Source organism: Octopus bimaculoides, chromosome 2 (assembly GCF_046866305.1).
Source record: "Octopus bimaculoides isolate indiv1 chromosome 2, ASM4686630v1, whole genome shotgun sequence".
Lineage (NCBI taxonomy): Eukaryota > Metazoa > Mollusca > Cephalopoda > Octopoda > Octopodidae > Octopus > Octopus bimaculoides.
In genome coordinates, this window is record NC_142929.1 from 17440285 (window position 1) to 17462328 (window position 22044).

Sequence of the window (22044 nt, forward strand, 5' to 3'; positions counted from 1 at the left end):
GTAGGTGTGAATGTGTGGTTAAGAAGTATATTTCCCAACCATATGGTTTCATGGCATGGTACCTTGAGCAAGTGTCTTCTATTATGGACCAGGGCAAACCAAAACCATAAAAGAAGTCCGTGTGTGTGAGTGCATGTGTGTATGTATGTTTCTGTGTGTTTTTGTGTGTGTGTGTTTCTTTGTCTTGACATCATGTGACAAGGTGAATGAGAGAGAAAATTTTGCATTCAAATTTCTTTCTCTTGTTTATTGAGAGAAGATAAAAGTAGTAAATATTGGATAAAAAATTAAACTAACAAAAATAAAATTCAAGAACTATTTTATTTTGAAATACAAAAATAATACACTAAAAAAATGTATTTTACAAAAAAGAAAGAATACAGGTAGTTAAAAAAAAACTATGCAGCTTTATTCATTAGAGTATGCATTGTACTGTGAGATCTGATGTCTTAGTAGACAGAAAGAAACTGCTATTACTTTAGCTTGGTGTTATATAGTTTTATAAAAGCAATTTTTTATTATTCGTTAACATCAATGTATCATATTTACTCTTGCATCACACACATTCATCATTCAGGTATTCAGGATTACATATTTGGAATTAGATTACAAGAAATCAACCTTGTGGTAGACTGTACCTATCAGTGAATTGAATAAAAACATAAGAAAAGCTGACCATAAGGATAATTGCTTATGTAATATGGATTATCTTACTTATGACAAATAATAAAAAAAAATAATCAAATATTAAGGAAATAAAATGCTTCTCTTTTAACTGTTTAGGGTTTTGCTCCTGGGTTTTACTTTTCAAATTATTTGCCTAAATTATTTTCCCTTATTGTATTAGTATGGGTAACTCCAAACAACTTATCTTGTTAAAGAGCATCCTGCTCAAAATATTAAAATCCATTTCTTTTCCTCACATTTTAATACTCTAACTTTTGAAAAATTATTGCTTATTTGGTTTTACTTTTGCCAGTGAAGACCAATGCCTAACCACCTTAAATTGTACATTGCCTGTAACTAACCAAATAAATAACAAACAAATAACTAACCAAATTTGGTATTATTCATCTGACACCCAAAGGATGATACACAAATTATTATACCGTTTTTTTTCAACTCTCAAATCTCCATCAAAGCATGGTTTGATCCATTAAAAGACAAGATAAATGTAAACTATTATGTTTATGCTTTTCTCTTCTCAAAAGGTATTTTATGAAACAAGTGATGTGGAAATGTTATAGCCAGATTCAAATCCAACTGACAAACTTCCGGTCTATCCCTTGAGCATTCAGACTATTCTGTCAAATGTAATGCTTATTTATTCATTTTTTTAACTATACATCATCTTATAACTTCAAGGTTTTGATAAGATTGTTTACTTTCAGAATGACATTGTAGAATAGGTGTGAAATGCCAAATCTAGTTAGTTTGAACATAAAGCAGGTAAAATATTTTAACCGGATATGACTGATTTAAATGCTTAAAGGGTCAATCTCAAAGGCATCCCTGACATGACCATCCAATCAATTTTTCTTTTTTCGAATAATATATCTAAGACCACATAATCCAATGTGGCCTTCCGTTTTTAAAACAAGTAGGGTGTGATTTCAGGGAGATTTAGCTATTATTTCCATCAGATCAGGGAGAAACATACAGGCTTTCTTGTTTGCTCTGAAACTTATTAATTGTCATGCATACTCTTTACTAGTTGATCATATTATTGATTTCTCATCAATTTAGGTATTTCATTGTATTATTTGGTAGAACATAGTGATGTCATACAAAATAGTATTCTTATTAGTGTTAAAGATATTATTATTATTATTATTATTATTATTATTAGCAACAACTGATTGTTAACAAAATTATGAAGAATAAATGAAATTTGTATCAAATTGTTTTGCTTATTAAGTAATTACATATAACCAAATACAGAGAACAAATCAGTTAGCACCACTGCAGCAAGAAGTCCCTGATGATTTTAATTGCATTTCTTGACTGTCAAGTAATTCAAATGGATTGGTAATCTGAAAAAAAAGAGAAAAAAACTTTTATTTATATATACTTTCGTATATATATTCAATAATATATAATATACATTGTCCTGTTATTATTCCTGCTGTACTTGTGTAACATTGTTCGTTTTTTCCGTCCTTGTTTTTGTATACATTCGCTGCTTTCTACCAAGGAATCTAATGCTCTAAGCTTAGTTTTTCCTTGGAGCTGGCCAGATTGGAGCAATATTGAGAATAACCAGCCGAAATTGCAAGGATAATCTGGATCTCGACTGAAGAGAGAAAACTCCGAATGACCTGTCCGTGTTTTCTTTGTATCGTCTATCTGGATGTTTTGTCCCTTTCTTGTATCACCTAACTGTCTGGATGTTTTGTGTTCTGGTCCCATTCTGTATTATTTATTTATATATATATATATATATATATATATAGACAGAGAGAGAACTGTGGAGCCGACCTGGAGTAGAGAGGGTATGTCACTGATAAGGTTGCTAATGTCCACAAAAAGGACTCTGGCCTAGCTAACTAATTGATTTACTGAATGTTAAGTCAAACCATTGGTTAGTTAATTTTAGAACCAGTGTGTCTGTGTTTATTGTTGGCATAATGACCCTCCCAAGATACAACAAAAGAACATACATATATATATATATATATATATATATATTCTTTGTATTATTATATATATATATATATATATATATATATATATAGATGTATTAAATGTTTTAATTCTTTCTGTTTTCCTCACATACTGTTTTTCTCTGTTATCTTGGTGCGCTACAGTGGATTAATTTAAGACTTTAGCTCTTATTTCTAGCAGGTAGATGCTTGTTAAGCATTATTACGCTTTGTGCAAATTTATAATTCATAGCTATTTAATGCTATTACATCTGCGATCCACCTATGTCACTGCTGGTGATATCATCAATTTTAAAATTTATCCACAGATGATATGAACAGTAGTAACATCTGATTTCATATCTCAGTGTTTGAATGTTTAGTTTGATATATATATATATATATATATATATATATATATATATAAACAGTGAGAGTGAGTGCTCAACACTGCATTGGTAAATAAATAGTGTTTATTTATGAGTTAACAAGGCTACCATTGGTTTCATGTGTCAAGAGAACTCTCAGCAATTATCAAGCGATGTTGGGAGGACAAACACAGACACACAAACATACACACACACACACACACACATATATACGACGGGCTTCTTTCAGTTTCCGTCTACCAAATCCACTCACGAGGCTTTGGTTGGCCCAAGGCTACAGTAGAAGACACTTGCCCAAGGTGCCACGCAGTGGGACTGAACCCGGGACCATGCGGTTGGTAAGCAAGCTACTTACCACACAGTCACTCCTACACCTATATACATATATATATATATATATATATATATATATATATATAATAATAATATAGATTTAATCAAAAGATTAAATGTGGTACTTAAAATGTTTGAGGCACCAGAATTTGGTAGGGTAAAAACCAAAAACAAAATCAAGAGATTTGGTGAATAAAACACCACATTCTATGTGGTGTTCTCACTACATGAATAAATGGAGCTTGTACGAAACGTATGTACTGCTATAACCTATTGAATTTTTGTTGCTTATCTTCAAATATATATATATATATATATATATATATATATATATATATATATATAAATCCTTTACTTGTTTCAGTCATTTGACTAAAACCCCTCAAAATGTTAGAAACTTTGTTAAATGCTTACGTCACAGGAAACTTTTTCAGTTGCAGCAGTTTTGTCCTGTAAAAATATACATTGGATAGTTATTAAATAGGTATGCCACAAGGTGGAAGATTTTATTTATTATTATTATTCAAATATTATATTGAAACCTCATCATCGTCAAGATATCCCTTAACTGATGCAGCCAGTCATTGGGGTGCCACTCTAGATGCTTTCGTAGTCAGCCATCACCACTGGTCTCAGTTCTCTGTCATGCAGAGCAGGTTTTGCTGTGTTGTGAACCATCCAGTCCTTGATGTTGTCAAACCAGGATTTTTTCTGTGTGCCTCTCTTTTACCCTCCCTCAACTGTGCCCTGAAGAATGCTTTTGGACAGGGAGTTGTGACAGCATACATGACCATATCAGACTCAACATTTATATGAAAAAACTTACAAAAGTAATTACACACACACACACACACACAAACACACTGTATTTGATGGCGTATAAGACAATTTTGGGGAAAAAAATGTCTCAAAACTTCACCTCATATGTGCAAAGTTGGGCCTATATTACAATCTTTAATGAACAAAAAACTTTTTCACATGAATATGGCTTGTTGAAATGGGATGCATCTAATATGCCCATGCAACTTTTATGCCATAAAAACTTTTGCGCATGCATGTAAGTGTATTTCGTTCAAAGCTAATGATCCACTCAGTCACTTTTTAAAGTTTTTTGTGTATGTGTAATATACATTCAAGAGACAGAATCGTTGCTTTATAATATACTATTACAATATATAAATTAACATATAACGTAATACAGTGAATTAATGTCATAGATAAATATACTCAAAATGTAGAGTATATTTTTCTTTATTCCACAATAAAGAGTTCAGAGTTCATAACTTACATTTCATTAAGATTATCTTTACAGATTTTCTATTGAAATTATAGCCAGCACTGAATTTGTTATGACATTTCTTATCCAAGACACCTGATGTAAACAACAATGAAATGTTTACATCAGGTGTTCTGGATATGAAACATAATAAGAAACTCAGTGCTGACAATAATTTCCATAAAAAATCTGTAGAGATAATCTTAATAAAATGTAAGTTATGAACTCTGAACTCTTTATTATGAAATGAAGTGATGTAATAACACTGCTAACACAGTAGAATACAGTATTGACTTATAAAAATGTTTAATATACTTTGTAGTATATTATAGTTGTATGACAAAATATGGTAAAGGTCATTAAAACTTACATTTTGTTCAGTAATTTGGAATTTTTCTCCAAAACGAGAATATTTCAGGATAGCATGTAAATCCGAGTCAACAGTCACAGGTTTGTTGGACTGAAAATAAAAGATAATTTAAATCCATTTACTCATTTAAAGGTCAATTGAAAAAATAAAAAAAATAAAAAAAGATTCACTCGAGAAGCTTTATGACCAAAGAGGTAGGCCACTGCCCTGGGGTTTGTAGTCTTGCTTCAAGGTTCCATAGTCTTGCTTACCCAGGTTTCAGAGTCTTGCAAACTGCATGACAGCGTCTTTAGTGCTGGTGACATGAAAAAGACATCCAGTATACAGTGTAAAATGGCTAGCATTAGGAAGGTGCTGGTACCATGTAAAAAAACACCTGTACTGGTGCCATGTATAAACACACTTACGCTAGCAACCATGCTAGCAATGCATAAAAATCCACCCATGCCAGTGTCATTTAAAAATATACATGTACTGGTGCCACTTAAAAAGCACCCAGTACACTCTATTATAAAGAGGTTAATGTTAGGAAGAGGATCCAGCCATAGAACCCATGCCAAAATAGACAACTGGAGCCTGGTGTAGCCCTCTGGGTTGCAACTTCATATCAAACACTTCAACCCATGCCAGCATGGAAAATGGGTATTAAATGATGAGGATTATGATGATGTTTATGGAGAATGAGATTGGGTGAAAGAAGTGCCAAGCAATCAAAGTGCAAAGAACTTGTAGAATGAGTATGTGAAAGAGGAAGGCCAAAAAAGAATGGGCAGAAGAGACAATGTTGTGAAGGAGATAACAAAGAACTGCAGCAAATAATGAAATTCTGTGCTAGAGAAAGCTCATCGAAGATTAGTAAGCATAGGGAAATGGATGTAAAATAATAGGGTTTCAAATATTGGTTTGCATATTTTTATTTTGCAGATTTTAATTCAGAACTTATGAAAATAAGATATTTGCATTACAGATCCAGAGGTGGTTTCAGCCGGGTTGGTATCAAAAGGGTTAAATTAATCATTTGTTAACCCTTTTGTTGAGATGCTTTGTGTTACTTTCAATTAATTTTAAATATAACAAAGAACTTAGTAAAATAACTTAGTTATCATTATGCTAGTGTTAGCAACATAAATTGTGACTAAGGTTTGGTGGAAGATTTTTTATACACAACTTTAAATCTACATAAATTTCCATTTATGCCTCGTTTGTAATTATTTACTTACAGAGAATGTTATGTGATGACTAAATTTCAGACTGTCCTCATGATCCACAATACCTCCGGTGTAGACTACTTGGGCAGAAGATGGTTTGTAATTCTTCGGTAACTTAAAAAGACGACATGTTACAGCAGCATACTTTATGTTACCTGAAAAAATTAAAGAATGAGATTTATTTTTTATTCTTAAAATAAAATTTATTTTATTCAGGGATCAGCAAATATAGTTTTCGCAAATGTTACCAATTCCTTTGAATGAGTTACCTAAAAAATAGACAAACTAAAGACAAACCTCTATGCAGTCAATTTCCCCTACTAGAAATAGTAACAAAATATATCCCTCAAATCACACACTACCATCTTAAACCTTTAGTATTCGAACTGGTCATATCTGGCTCAAATATTCTACATATCTCGTGTTCAGACTGACAAGATCTGGCCTCTTACACCTACCCTAGTCAGCTGACCAGTTCCTGTCAAAATGTTGAATCCATGCCAGCATGGAAAATGGACATCAAATAATGACCATCATCATCATCATCATGATAATCCCATCTAACCCATACAAGCATAGAAAAGTGAACATTCAAACAAAGATTATGATCATCATTTTTAACCCTCAAAAGGAAATGGTATGTCATCAAGACAAGTCTGATCATTTTTAATACATACACAAGATTACACAGAGAATATCCTTCAATTAAATAATGGAACAAATCAAATAGAAATTAATTGAGTAAAAAATAGATACAATAAAAAAAAAACTTTATTACCAATAAGTTTTTTGTAATCTTCCCTTTCAACAGGTATGCGGGAAATGCTGATGATATGAACTTGACTAAATCCAATTTCTTGAGTTAGTTCTTGGAGTTGTTTCCAATAAAGTGCCCCAGAAAGGCCTTCACCTTTGGATTAAAAAAAATTTGGGTTTATTGGAAATTTATAAAAGCATCAGTGGATAAAGAAGATGATACACCAAAATGAAAGGGGACATTAGTGAGTGATGCATTGGAAGGAAGAAAGAAAGCGACATCAGTTGACAAAAAGGATACTTAAATTGCCCCGTTACCTTGCATCGCTTTCTCTCTCTATCTCTCTCTCTCTCTCTCTCTCTCCTGGTTCATCACCCACTATGCCACAGCGTCAACACTGAGCATTTATAGTACCGAAAATTGAAATAAAAAAAGCACAAAACAATAAAGTATAATTAAATATCCTTTTGTAATTTTTGCACAAAGCCAGCAATTTGGGGGAGGAGATAAGTTGATTACATCAACCCCAGTACTCAACTGGTACTTATTGTATTGACCCCTGAAAGGATGAAAGGCAAAGTCAGACTTGACAGGATTTGAACTCAGAACACGAAATACCACACTGAGCATTTTGCTCAGCGAGCTAACGAGGTTGCAAACTCACTACCCTCAAGTATAATTAAATACTGGTTTCAAAGAGGAGGGACTAAGTCAAATTGACTCCAGTGCTCAAATGGTACTTAACCTTTTCGTTACCATATTTCTGCTGAAATGCTCTGGGTTTCTTTCAATTAATTTTAAACATAACAAAGAATTTAGTAAAACAACTTAGTTATCATTAAGCTAGTGTTAGGAACATAAATTGTGGCTAAGGTTTGGTGGAAGATTTTAATTCAGAACTTATGAAAATAAGATATTTGTATTACAGATCCAAAGGTGGTTTCAGCTGGGTTGGTATCAAAAGGGTTAAATTCATCATTTGTTAACCCTTTTGTTACCATATTTATTTTGAGATTTTGAGATGCTCTGTGTTTCTTTCAATTAATTTTAAATATAACAAAGAATTTAGTAAAACAACTTAGTTATCATTAAGCTAGTGTTAGGAACATAAATTGTGACTAAGGTTTGGTGGAAGATTTTAATTCAGACCTTATGAAACTTATGGTTTCAGTCGGGTTGATATTGAAAGGGTTAATTTATCGACCCTAAAAGGATGAAAGGCAGTCAACGTCAACAGAATTTGAACTCAGAACATAAAGGTAGATGAAAAACCACTACACATATTGCCAAGCATGCTAATGATTCAGCCAGGTTGCCACATTAAAGCTTAATTAAATAATAACAATCAAAGTAAAATAACTGATTTACAGAATTACAAACTTTAACACGAAAACTTATTTATTCCCTTCTGATCGTTGCCAGTGCCGCCGAAATGGCTCCTCTGCAGGTGGCACGTAAAATGCACCATTTTGAGCATGGCCGTTGCCAGTACCACCTGACTGGCCTTCGTGTCGGTGGCACGTAAAAACACCCACTACACTCTCGGAGTGGTTGGCGTTAGGAAGGGCATCCAGCTGTAGAAACCCTGCCAAATCAGATTGGAGCCTGGTGTAGCCATCTGGTTTCACCAGTCCTCAGTCAAATCGTCCAACCCATGCTAGCATGGAAAGCAGACGTTAAATGATGATGATGATGATTATCCAAATATCAACTTTATCTTTCTACTGAAGTAACAGGAAATGACTATTTTGGCACAGCCAATTTAGGTGCCATTGAATTGATGTTGACTTATTGACAACAGACGTTTTAATGTTTCTTTTGTTCCCTCACTCCTTCTCTCACATTCTCTCATTATGTGTGAGCACATTTCCCTATGTGTGAGAGGAGAGGGAAAGTGTTTATGTTGATTGCCTTCAATTTATCTTTTACTCATTTCAATCATTCGACTGTGGCCATGCTGGGGCACTGCCTTGAAGCATTTTTAGTTAACGAATCAACCCCAGTGCCCCACCCCTTTTTCTTTTTTGATCTGGAACTTATTTCATTAGTTGTTTTTGCTGAACAGCTAAGTTACAGGAACTTAAACACATCCACACTGGTTGCCAAGCAGGAAAGAGGAAGGCAAACACACACACACACGTATACACACACATATGATGAGCTTCTTTCAGTTTCCATCTACCAAATCCACTCACAAGCCTTTGGTCTGCCTGAGGCTACAGTAGAAGACTTTGACCAAGGTACCATGCAGTGAGACTGAACCCAGAATCATGCAGTTGAGAAGCTCCTTACCACACAACCACACCTGCATCATCATTGCTTAACGTCTGTTTCCATGCTGGCATGGATTGGATGGTTTGACTGGGGATTGGCAAGCCTGGAGACTGCACCAAGCTCCAATCTGATCTGGCAATGTTTCTACAGCTGGATACCCTTCCTAATGCCAACCACTCAGAGTGTAGTAGGTGCTTTTTACGTGCCGCCAACATGGGGCAAAATGCATAGCGGTATTTCGTCTGCCGTTATGTTCTGAGTTCAAATTCCGCTGAGGTCAACTTTGCCTTTCATCCTTTCAGTGTTGATTAAATAAGTACCAGTTATGCACTGGGGTCGATGTAATCGACTTAATCCCTTTGTCTGTCCTTGTTTGTCCCCTCTATGTTTAGCCCCTTGTGGGAAATGAAGAAATAACTGGCACATTTTTACGTGCTCCCAGCACAGGAGCCAGTCAGAGCGGCAGGGCCACGTTTGGATGGTATTTTTTACATGCCACCGGGACGGGGTGCCAGTCAGGCGGTTCTGGCAATGATCCATGCATGAATGGTGCTTATTGCATACCACCAGCATGGGAGCATCTATGTAAATAATAAATTGTAACGTCTATCTCTTCCACTCTTCTATTTGTATTTGTATATTTCTGCACATGAGTGCATGCATATGGTGCGTGATGATGACGATGATGATGATGACAGTAAATAGATAATTCTGAGTTACCGGATTAAGAATGAGAAATGAAAATGAATGAAAGAAAGAAAGAAATACAAACCCCAGAGTTCTTTATTTGTGCGTATATCAGCAGGAACTTCTTGGTCTGCATACATATCACTGAAGTATAGTTCGCCGCCTTCCTAACAGTTCAGAGATGAATAATTTAAAAATCATTTGTTACAACAGCAAACAAAAATGTACCAATGCATTACAATGAAAAACCAAAATCAATAATACATGAAACTGGTTATAAGATCATATATAATCTGACCTGACATCTCCATACAGGAGTGAAACTGATGGTTATTGTGAGGTATTGAATTTTCCTATTCCAGTAATAAATCATTACTTTAGAATACTTTTTTTCTATTTTGCTTCCCAATGATATGGTTTTGAGTTTAATCCCATTACATGACAACTTGAGCAAGTGTTTTCTACTATAGCCTCAGATCAGTCAAAACTTTGTGAACGGATTAGAGTAGAGGAAAACTAAAAGAAGCCCATTATATATATGTATAAATATATTCAATAATAGGATAAGATCTTTTACAAGAACTAGCGTGAAAAAAACTTCATAAGGGAAAAAATCCATCCAATTCTTCCCTAGAGTATAATTATTTATATTTATATATATATAAGGGCATTACTATGCAATAATTGCCTCACGCTAAACTACAATAATAAACAGTAATAATATGGTAGTTTAGCGTGAGGCATTATTGTATAGCAATGCCCTTATATATATATATATAAATATGTATAAATATATATAAATATAAGATCCAAGGATCAAGGTGTAGGAAGAAAGTAAGCTTCGAGCAATCTGTAGTAAATATAAAAAAAAACAACTTTCAGGAACAAAAGTGGTTTATTGAGATGGAAGATTGTAGATTTTTTTCGTGTCAAAGTATGATAAATTGAAAAAAGTTCTTTTTTTTATATTTTGCGGGAGGCAACCAGGGCTGCTGGGTATGCGAATAAAAACACAAGAGTAAAGGTATGGAATAGATAAGATCTGGGCTACATATTTTTCATAGCGATTGGAACCCCAGAAGTGGTAAATATTCGAGTGAAGTGTATATTGCAGGCTAATCTTCAGGTCAAGGATATCTTGTTTAATGGAAGTTTATATTGTCATAAGGAGGTAATGTTAACGCATGGAAGATTCAATCAGAATGTGTAGAGAGCACAGTTGGAGCGGAGAATATGAATGTAGGGAGAAATGAGGATTAAAAGAAGGAAAAAGAAAAAAAAACAAGGGAATGAGAAGAAGGAGGAATTTAAGCAAGGTCATTTGACTGGTACTATTCAATAGGGCTAGTTTGGCTGAATCACAGAAATTAACAAGGCGGGTGGTATTTGAAAAAAAAAAAAAGATAATGTGGAGGGGAGAGGGTGGGGAAATATTTTTGGTCAAGGGGGAGAAAAAGGTATGCATGAAGAGAGCAAGAATCATGGTGGCTACTATTAGTAATCGTCTAAGGAGTGTATATTGTGTGTGGTGAGCATGCTTACAGTATGAAGTAGTAGAGGTGTACGTGAGTATATGTGCTTGTAAGTTTCCAAGGAGGAGTAGGAGGGACAGAGCAAGTGAAATAAGAGAAAATTTTTTTTACAAATGGTAAGGAAAGATACAGAGAGAAGTATGGAGTGACAAAAACGAATTGAAAGGAAGATATATAGTTGGTTTAATATATAATGGTAGTGAGGGTAAATAAGAGGGAAAATTTATGAAGGTTAGGGGAAAAAGGCATGGTAGGGTTAGGCCTTCGTGCCGGTGGCATGTAAAAGCACCCACTACAATCTCGGAGTGGTTGGCGTTAGGAAAGGCATCCAACTGTAGAAACTCTGCCAAATCAGATTGGAGCCTGGTGTAGCCATCTGGTTCACCACTCCTCAGTCAAATCGTCCAACCCATGCTAGCATGGAAAGCGGACGTTAAATGATGCTTGCAGGTAAAAATTATGCTGCTGCGTTCATTAAGACAATCCATGGATTGCAAAATAGCTAAGACCTCAGCTAGGCAGAGATCACACTTATTATAGCAGCTGTATAGTTTGGCGCAGGTGACTATGGACCACTTGAGAGTGTAAGGAGTTGAATCAATCTTTAGTTTATTGATAAGCTGAGATAACGATGTACTGTTGGATTTTGTTTCGAACTTGAAACTGGAGTAGTGGTTGCTCACTCTAGCTTTGAAGGTTGCGCTGCATGACCCAATATGTATGTAGTTGGCAGCTGATATTGTACACTTGTAAACTATGTTTTTTGTGAGATAGCGGTTATCTAAAGAACAAGAGGTTGGGTGTCTGAAGTTGCATAGGTTTAGTGGGGGTGTTCCAGATGAACTTGTGAGGGGATTGTTATTTAGTTAGGAACCGGTACTAGGTTCGTTATTATAGCTGGCATTAAGATTAATATTTGTTAGGGAGTTGAGGGTGGTGTTGTGGGGTTGTATACTATGAAAATTATCGTGCCTGGTGGTATTGTGTGTATCATTCCCTATTTTTACAAGCAGTATAGTTGGGTGTTGTGGCAAATTTAAGGACCAGATGTTAGTAGTGGAATCATAGTTGGAATAATGAGGGTTAGTGTAGTTAAGGGGGTCAGTTGGTGTTTTTGGGGTTTATATGTATGGAGCTAGGAGTTATGCTGAGTTAAGTTATTAGGATACCATTCCATCTATGTGGTATCAGAGGATGTGCAGATTAGTTACGGTTCGATTCAGTCCATTACCACTGAAGGTTTGGGCATGAGATGGACGTCTGCCAAGTTTGCACTAAAACTGCTTTCAGCTAACCAAAAAGACACTCAGGTTTCAGTTGCACAAAATCTACTTGATTGTATCGAGAAAGATGAAAACTTTTTGAATAATTTGCATAGGCCTCAGAGCAGGTACCACCAAGCTGTTATCAAAATTTGATGCAGATTCTCTGCTCAATTTTCTCTGTCATGGTCAATGTGATAATCACACGCTACACACCTCCCTTCCAAGCACTGCTGTACACAGCGGAAGTGAGCTTGAATGTTAAAACTTAGTGCACATGCAGAGCAGAGTTCAAGGTCAGTCTGTGCTCAGTGGCTTCACTCTGCATACTTTAGCTTCATTACTCTGGCAACAGTCCGGATACTTATTGATGAGACCATGTATACACATCTTTTGTCTTTTACTTGCTTCAGTCATTGGACTACAGCCATGCTAAGGCACTGCCTTGAGGAATTTAGTTGAGCAAATCAACCTTAGTACTTATGTTTTTTTAAACCTGGTACTTATTCTATTGGTCTCTGGCAAAACTGCTAAGTTAAGGACACACACACACACACATATATATATACATACATTCGCTGCTTTCTTCAAAGGAATCTAATGTTCTTAGCTTAGTTTTTCCTTGAGACTGGCCAGATTGGAGCAATATCGAGAATAACCAGCCGAAATTGCAAAGATAATCTGGATCTCGACTGAGGAAAGAAAACACCAAATGACCTGTCCTTGTTTTCTTTGTATCGTCTATCTTGTCCCTTTCTTGTATCACCTAACTGTCTGGATGTTTTGCGTTCTTGTCCCATTTTGTATTATATATATATATACATACATACATACATATAATTATGTATGTATGTATGTATGTATCATCATCATCGTTTAACGTCCACTTTCCATACTGGCATGGGCTGGACAGTTTGACTGAAAACTGGCAAGCTGGGAGGCTACACCAGGCTCCAATCTGATTTGGCAACGTTTCTACAGCTGGATGCCCTTCCTAACACCAACCACTCTGAGAGTGTAGTAGGTGCTTTTGCATTCCACTGGCACGGGAGCCAGTCAGGCAGCACTGGTATTGACCAGGCTCAAACAGTGTTTTTTACGTGCCAGTCAGGCAGCAGTGATATCGGCCACGCTCAAATGGTTCTTTTTGTGTACCACTGTCATGGATGCCAGTCAAGTGGCACTGGCATCAGTCACACACAAATGGTGCATTTTACGTGCCACCAGCATGGGTGGAAGTCAGGCAACATTGGCATTAGCCACGACTGAATGGTGCATTTTACGTGCCAGTCAGGTGGCACTGGAGTCGGCCATGCTCAAATGGTGCTTTTACGTGCCACCGGCATGAAAGCCACTCAGGTAACACTGTCATCAGCCAAAACTACACTTTCATTTGGTCCAACAGGTCTTGACAAGCACAGTATATTGCCCAACGGTTGTAGGGTGCTTTTTGAAATGAGCCAGTTATGCGACACTGGCATCGGCCCCGACTACGATCTCACTTGGCTTGCTGGGTCTTCTCAAGCATGGCATATCTCCAAAGGTCCCGGTTATTGCCTCAGTGATGCCCAACATTCAAAAGTCATGCTTCACAACCCCATCCCATGTCTACTTGGGTCTGCCTCTTCCACAGGTTCCCTCCACTTTTAGTGTATTACACTTCTTCACACACACACACACATATATATATATATATATATATATTGTATATTGGGGATGGTCATATGGTCATTTTATTTTTATTTTTTCTTTGCCAATAAATACACGCACTATTTATTTGATCTTCACTTTGACTTAACACATAGACACACACAGGTACAGATGTAAAAATATGCAAAGATAGGGTTACATACCACAGAAAGACAAATCTACAAGTTTTTTTTTCATTCTCTCTCTGTTTATTTTCTCTTATTCCTTTCTGTTGAAGAGCGTAAGCTCGAAACAAAATACTTTATCATTTTCCCAAGCATCGAACTAATACACCTGCTCGTTCATATACCTGTCTTCGACTTGATTTTCTATAAATTTCAACTATATATATGTATATATATATATATATATATATATATATATATATATATATATATACATACATATATATATATATATATACATATATATATATATACATACATATATATATATATATATACATACATATATATATATATATACATACATATATATATATATATACATACATATATATATATACATACATATATATATATATATATACATACATATATATATATATATACATACATATATATATATATATACATACATATATATATATATATACATACATATATATATATATATATACATACATATATATATATATATACATACATATATATATATATATACATACATATATATATATATATACATACATATATATATATAATAATAATACAGGCAATGGTCGAGATGTTAGTCAAGACCAAAAGGATATGGATAATACCACTAACTTTGGTAATAAACTAATAGAAATATCTGAAGATAACCCTAATGGAATAAGATTCCTTAGTGCAAATGCTAAAACTAAAAACATTGTCTATAGGTGTAATGTTATAACGGATAAGAAGATTTGGAGTTATATCGGGGCTTCGTCACTTGAGGTCTCGAAACGAATTTCTAATCATTACTCTTCCTTTAGGGATAGGAGTAAGCAATATAGTACGGCGCTTAGTAATTTAGTTTGGAAATTGAAAGATGAGAAAAAGGATTACTCCCTTGAATGGTTGTTAGTAGGCAAATCGATGCCGTACGACAAGGGTAAAAGTACTTGTTCGTTATGTAACTTGGAATTATTTTCCATACTTTTTTCCAAGGGTCACCTAGTTAATAAAATAACGTTTAAAGCTTACAGATGTCTACATATGTATAGACATACGTATGCATTTTATAAATAGGAATTACCGGAATGTGTATAGGCACAAGTTCGAAATTAAGGAAGAGGTATATTCATCTCTATATATCTTACTGGAATTAGGTCTGTGGCGCAAATATATGAGTGTATATGTATATGGGTGTAGGTATACATGTGGAGACACGTGAGAGTGTATGTGTGTATGGAGACGTATGTGCATGTGTGTACATGTAAACATATATAAGCTTGTGTGTGTGTATGTGCATATGTATCGATGTATATATGGAGGTATAGCTATATGTGTGTATGTACATATGTACGCATGTGTGTATGTGAGTATGTATGCGTATATATGTAAATGGGTGTGTGTGTGTATCTGTGCGCGTTTGTGTGGGTGCATGTGTATCTGTATGTGTGTATAGGTATATGCATGCATATGTGAGTGTATATATGTTTGTGTGTATATGTGTTTGGGTGTATGGTTATACATAAAAAATACATATAAATATATATTGGTGTGTGTATCTAAGTATAGGTATATGTGTGTGGGGGGGTAGGTGTGGGCATGTGGGTGGTGGTGTGCGGTGCGTGGGCGTGGGCGGGTATAATTAATGAATTAATTAATACACTATCGTTATAGGAAGATCCGATAGGAAATCTTGATGTACAGGGGGGATGAATTTTTGGCAAGGGATTTTTACGCTGTAAACCGGGCGGTGTACGTCGCTGGATTTCGGTTGACTGGTTTGTTTACACTCTGTAAGAAAATAACGATGGTAGGTTGCGTGCCGTCGATTATTCTTTCACCCTCTTGGATGATGTGTGTGTTTTGCTAATAATGGTATTGGTGATGGCAATAATGCGACCCTGATGAGATGGAGTATCCAGAAATTTGTAATATGTTGTAATTTGTTACAATATTTTACGAGACATCTTATGATGTGGTTTATTTTTCCGGGATACCCTATTGAAATGTGCATAGGTTTGGCTTATTGTGGTTGTTTCTGTTATTATTATAATTGTTGCTGCAATAAAGTATCTTCAATGCATTGATTTTGAGCTCTATCCTTTAAGAGACATGTATATATATATATATATTTATATATATACTGTTGTGTCTGGGGAGAGTCATTTTCTTATATATATATATATATATATGTATATAAAATTAAAATTATAATAAAGGGTATCAAGAGATACCACCACGCTGAAAAAATAGCAGTCAAATCCTGACTCTAAAACCACAATAAATGTCTGCATGGCACGAGTAGCGAAGACGAAGACCAAATAAACCAGTAAAAATAATAAGATAATTCCAAATCCTGGATTTCTGGCTTTGCATAAATAATAATGCTCTGCCTTCATCAGTGGAATATACTTGAGTATATTATTATTTTTACTGGTTTATTTGGTCTTCGTCTTCGTTACTCGTGCCATGCGGACATTTATTGTGGTTTTAGAGTCAGGATTTGACTGCTATCTTTTCAGCGTGGTGGTATCTCTTGATACCCTGTATTATAATTTTAAATAATTTTAAATAATTATTACCTTTGATGGTTTTTATCCCCATGCTGACCACTTGATAGGATCAATATTTGAAATATCAATCTTATCCTTATATATATATATATATATATATATATATATATATATATATATATATATATATACACACACACACACACACACATACATACCAAACCCAACATTTTACATTTTGTAACCTTAAGTTTCACATCTGTCTTCAGACAAAAAATATGAAAAATGATTACAAGGAATTTATCATATTTGAATATATAGAAAAACTAGGAGCAGAAGATAGCTTTTGATTAAGTGCAGAAAATAATTAAAAAGAAATAAAAGACATTATGAAGATAAAGAAATAGAATAATAATTATAAAAAGTAAAATATAAAGAAAAAAGAAATAATCATTATATAGCAATGAAACAATTTAGTTATAAAGGGTGAGAGATAAAAAATAACCATAGCTAAGGAATGCCAGATGTTTGGAAAGTGTCGAGAGGAAGGAGAGGAATATTACATGTACTCATTCCCTGCTTAGCAATTTTAAGCCAAGGTCAAAGGACAAGCAGGTTATTTAGAAACAAGATTATAAATCAGTATGACTGATTATATATATATATATATAATCAGTATGACTGATTATATATATATATATATATATATATATATATATATATATATATATATATAGATAGATAGATAGATAGATAGATAGATAGATAGATAGATAGATAGATAGATAGATAGATAGATAGGGTGATAAATTGAATAATAATTCAATTTAAAACCAAGTGGCCTAGCATATAAAAAAAATCTGAAAATTCAGAAAAAATTGTATTACACGTGTATAAGGGATGACCACTAGGTGGACATCTAATATGCTAGAAAGAGGTCATCAACGACCTAGCCACAAAGAAAAATAATGTTCTCCAGAAAAATTTCGCAAAATGCCAGAACAGGACAAAATGAGAAACTCTTTATTCTGTATATTTCTCATTTTGTCCTGTTCTGGCGTTTTGCGAAATTTTTCTGGAGAACATTATTTTTCTTTGTGGTTTGGTCGTTGATGACCTCTTTCTAGCATATTGGATGTCCACCTAGTGGTCATCCCTTATACATGTATATATTTATATATATATATATATATATATATATATATATATATATTCATATTCATATATTCATATAAACATATACTCTCATCTACACATATACATACACACACACAGATATTTGTACATACAGATATATAGGTGTGCACATATGCATATAGTCACACAAGTAAGTATGAAGAGATGTGTCTTATATCTTTTACTTGTTTCAAGCATTAGACTGTGGCTATGCTGGAGCATCACCTTGAAGATTTTTTAGTTGAATAAACTGATCTCAGTGACTTACTTTCTTCTTTTAAGCCCGGTTCTTAATCTATTGGGCCCTTTTGCCGAACCACTCAGTTAAGAGCACGTAAACACACCGACACTAATTGTCAAGTGGTGGTAGGAGACAAACACAGGCACAAAGACACACACACACACACACATATACAATGGGCTTCTTTTAGTTTCCATCATCCAAATTCACTCTCAAGGCCTTAGTTGGACAGATCTATAGTAGAAGACATCTGCCCAGAGTGTCACACAGTGGAACTGAACCCAGCCACGCCTATGAATGTTTGCAAAACGTACAAATAGACTCAATTTTGGTTTAACCCTTTAGTGTTCAGATTACTCTGTTAAATGTAATACTTTTTCACTCAAATTGTTTTGAATTAATCATGCATTATCTTATAGCTTTGATGTTTCAATGATGTGATTGTTTATTTTTAGAATGTCAATGTAGGTTAGGCATGGGAGGCTAGATATCGCCCGTTTGAATATAAAACATGTAGAATATTCGGGCCAGGTTAAATGTATAAAAATTTTTTTCTGATTTCAGTTAAACAAAATAATAATTTTTTAAATAAAAGCAAAAACTCACTTTTAGTATCTTATAAGCTTGAGCCAACACTGCTTTTTTGTTTGGAGACAAGTTGATAACACAGTTGGAGCTAAAATTAAGACATAAAAAAAAGAATTCTGTTTAGGATGGCCTATGTTGTTTATATTACAGTATGTGAATTATCAATGTGTTTTAGCTTCTCTATATCAATTCAGTATATTTTACTGAAAGTATACACTTCTCCTTTGCCATTGGGACAATGCCTTTTCTAATTTGTTTGCTGGGGCTATGAGAAATGTTTCTTAATGAAGATATATAAACAATAAAAATAAGGCATAAACTGGCACCTCATAAGTATCGACAATACTTTTATGATACAAAGCACTGTAATCAAGATAATTATAAATGATTTATTTCTTCATATATGCATATTTTTCAGATGAATTTTTAGGTGATGAAACCTCCTGACATTTCTGAACTGAAGAAAGACCTATTTTAACAAGATTGTTGCCAGTGCCAATGGACTGGCTTCTGTGCAGGTGGCACGTAAAATACACCATTTCGAGCATGGCCGTCGCCAGTACCCGCCTGACTGGCCCTCGTGCCGTCGACACGTAAAAGCACCCGCTACACTCTTGGAGTGGTTGGCGTTAGGAAGGGCATCCAGCTGTAGAAACTCTGCCAAATCAGATTGGAGCCTGGTGTCGCCTCCTGGTCCACCAGTCCTCAGTCAATCGTCCAACCCATGCTAGCATGGAAAGCGGACGTTAAATGATGATGATGATGATTAAAGAAAAAGATTTAAAAGAAAAGAATATTTAAACCCTATAAAAATGAAAGGTAACTAAATCTCAATTAAAAAAGAAAAATGCATACACATACACACACACACTCACATACAATCTCTTGAAAAAGAAAATTAGCTTTTCATGTCTAGCTCAAAATGGTGATAAATTGAATAAGAATGTAGACACCTAGCTTTTCAAAGTTTTAGGCCAGGGTTGGCCAACCTGAGACCCACAGGCCACATGTAGCCTGCAGACTTCTATTTTGCAGCCCGCTTGATACTTTCTTGAAATGGGTTTATTTACACAAACATTTTTTTAATTTTATCAAAAATTAAAGATTGAAATGAAAAGTAAAAAAGAAAGATACTACCGTTTTTGCAATGATAATATTTCATGTTGAATCAACGATCATTTATTCATTATTGTAATAATAGCATGAGAAAGCAAAAATGCTTTCAATTCTGTCAATATAAAAGCGGCCCTCAAAAAACTTTCTGTGACTAAAGTGGCCTGCAATGTAATTCGAGTTGGCCTACCCTGTTTTTGGCTAAAACTAGTACAAATTAAGTGTTTTATTTTCAAAAATAGAACAGTTAAAGAATAAAGACAAACATACAAGATGACTTTATCTGAAACACAATTACTAATGTTAAAAATATATATATAATAGATGCATTATACTTCTTATTTTGAGAACAGATGTATTAGTTGAAGCATAAAAGCTACTATACCTATAGGTGGAGTAGCTTTTACAAACATGCACACACCTACACATATTTTGTTACAATTAATTCCACTTATTTGCACCCAACAGTACCCAGGTAGATAAAGCAAGGATATGAAGACAAGGAAAGCACCTGGCCCATCAGGAATCACAAATAATGAAAAAAGAGAGCTTCTAGCAATGTTATGAGGGTTGAGTAACCTTTCAAGCATAAAGGTCTATCATCAGAAGTGAATGGATTAGAAATGTAAATTTAAGAGACCCAGCTATTTTGATTGCCAAACAGACAGTGACCCACTTTTATCAGGCAAATGTGATAGCAGCAACAGTTGCCCACAAAATGGTGTTGCCAGTGGTTGTAGAGACCATCCTAGAAGCCCTTGCTTTCATGTGTTTGAATAAGCAGTTCTCAAAGTGACCAGGTCTTCACCAAAAATATAGGTGCAATTTTATCAGCTCCTCATATTTTTATTAATGAAAAGTAAAAATAGAATTCACATCCAAACCATCATTACACTTTTGCTGTGATTTTGTAGTAGTTAAAATTCTATTAGTTTTAAGAATAACAATTTGTTCACCCTTTTCAACCTATGCAAGTCTCCCCCAGAAAGCCTGGACTTCATTCAATATAGAACAGACTTAAATGACAGAAGTCAGTATTTCATGTTTAACCCTTTTGAGACAGTGTTTTGGTATGTGTAACCAAAAAGACCAAATTTTTTTTCTGTTGTGCATGTTGAAAACAAAGGATAAAGTAGTTAAAGCTACTTTATTAGTATGTAAAACTATATATATATTATATAATTTTATATTATATCTACTGAAAGATGATCTCTGATTGGTTATTACATTTCAAAGCGTTTGTTTCATTGGCCCGATGTTTCAGCCTCAAAGTCCTTTCAGCTTGAGCCGATCAATCAACCCAGGTGTCTCAAGGGGATTAAATATAACCAAATCTCAAGACAATCAAAATTATTCAAATTATTGTTATTATTTCAATGAATTACAGATTATTAAAGTTCAGATTCTGGTTCTATTATATTTTACTGTTAATCACATTATAAATTTCTTCATAAATAAATCTTAATTGTAGAAAAGATTTGTAAAAAATATTGTTTTAAATCAAGCAGCAAAAGAGCACAGTTTTATTCTTTCCATTATTAACCCTTTAGTGTTTAAACTGGCCATATTTGGCCAGAATATCATCCTTGTTTTATAGTCAAACTTATGAGATTCAGCCTCTCACACCTACTCGACAATGTCATTCTAAAGATAAATAATCACATCATCAAAATCTTGAAGCTATGAGACAAGGCACAATTAATTCAAAACAATGTGAATAAATAAGTATTACATTTGACAGAGTAATCTAAACACTAAACGGTTAACTCCTTTAGCCTGTGATTGACTCAATGAAATATTTTCATTAATCCTCATGACCCTTAGATGTTACCATTGATT

The 22044-nt window shown here is 34.3% G+C and overlaps 1 protein-coding gene across 2 annotated transcripts in view; it reads right to left on the reverse strand.

Moving 5' to 3' along the window:
• Positions 1-302: 302 nt before the first annotated feature.
• LOC106879434 (arsenite methyltransferase) overlaps positions 303-22044 on the reverse strand; it is a 48390-nt gene continuing 26648 nt past the window's right edge. For both annotated transcript variants that reach the window (XM_052975816.2, XM_089341422.1), the window contains exons 4-10: positions 19111-19180; positions 10022-10103; positions 6997-7128; positions 6231-6373; positions 5011-5100; positions 3779-3814; positions 303-2033 (exon numbers count right to left, since the gene is read on the reverse strand). In XM_052975816.2, the coding sequence (XP_052831776.1) occupies positions 1950-2033; positions 3779-3814; positions 5011-5100; positions 6231-6373; positions 6997-7128; positions 10022-10103; positions 19111-19180 (637 nt within the window). In that variant the 3' untranslated portion in view covers positions 303-1949. The remainder of the gene's footprint in view (positions 2034-3778; positions 3815-5010; positions 5101-6230; positions 6374-6996; positions 7129-10021; positions 10104-19110; positions 19181-22044) is intronic.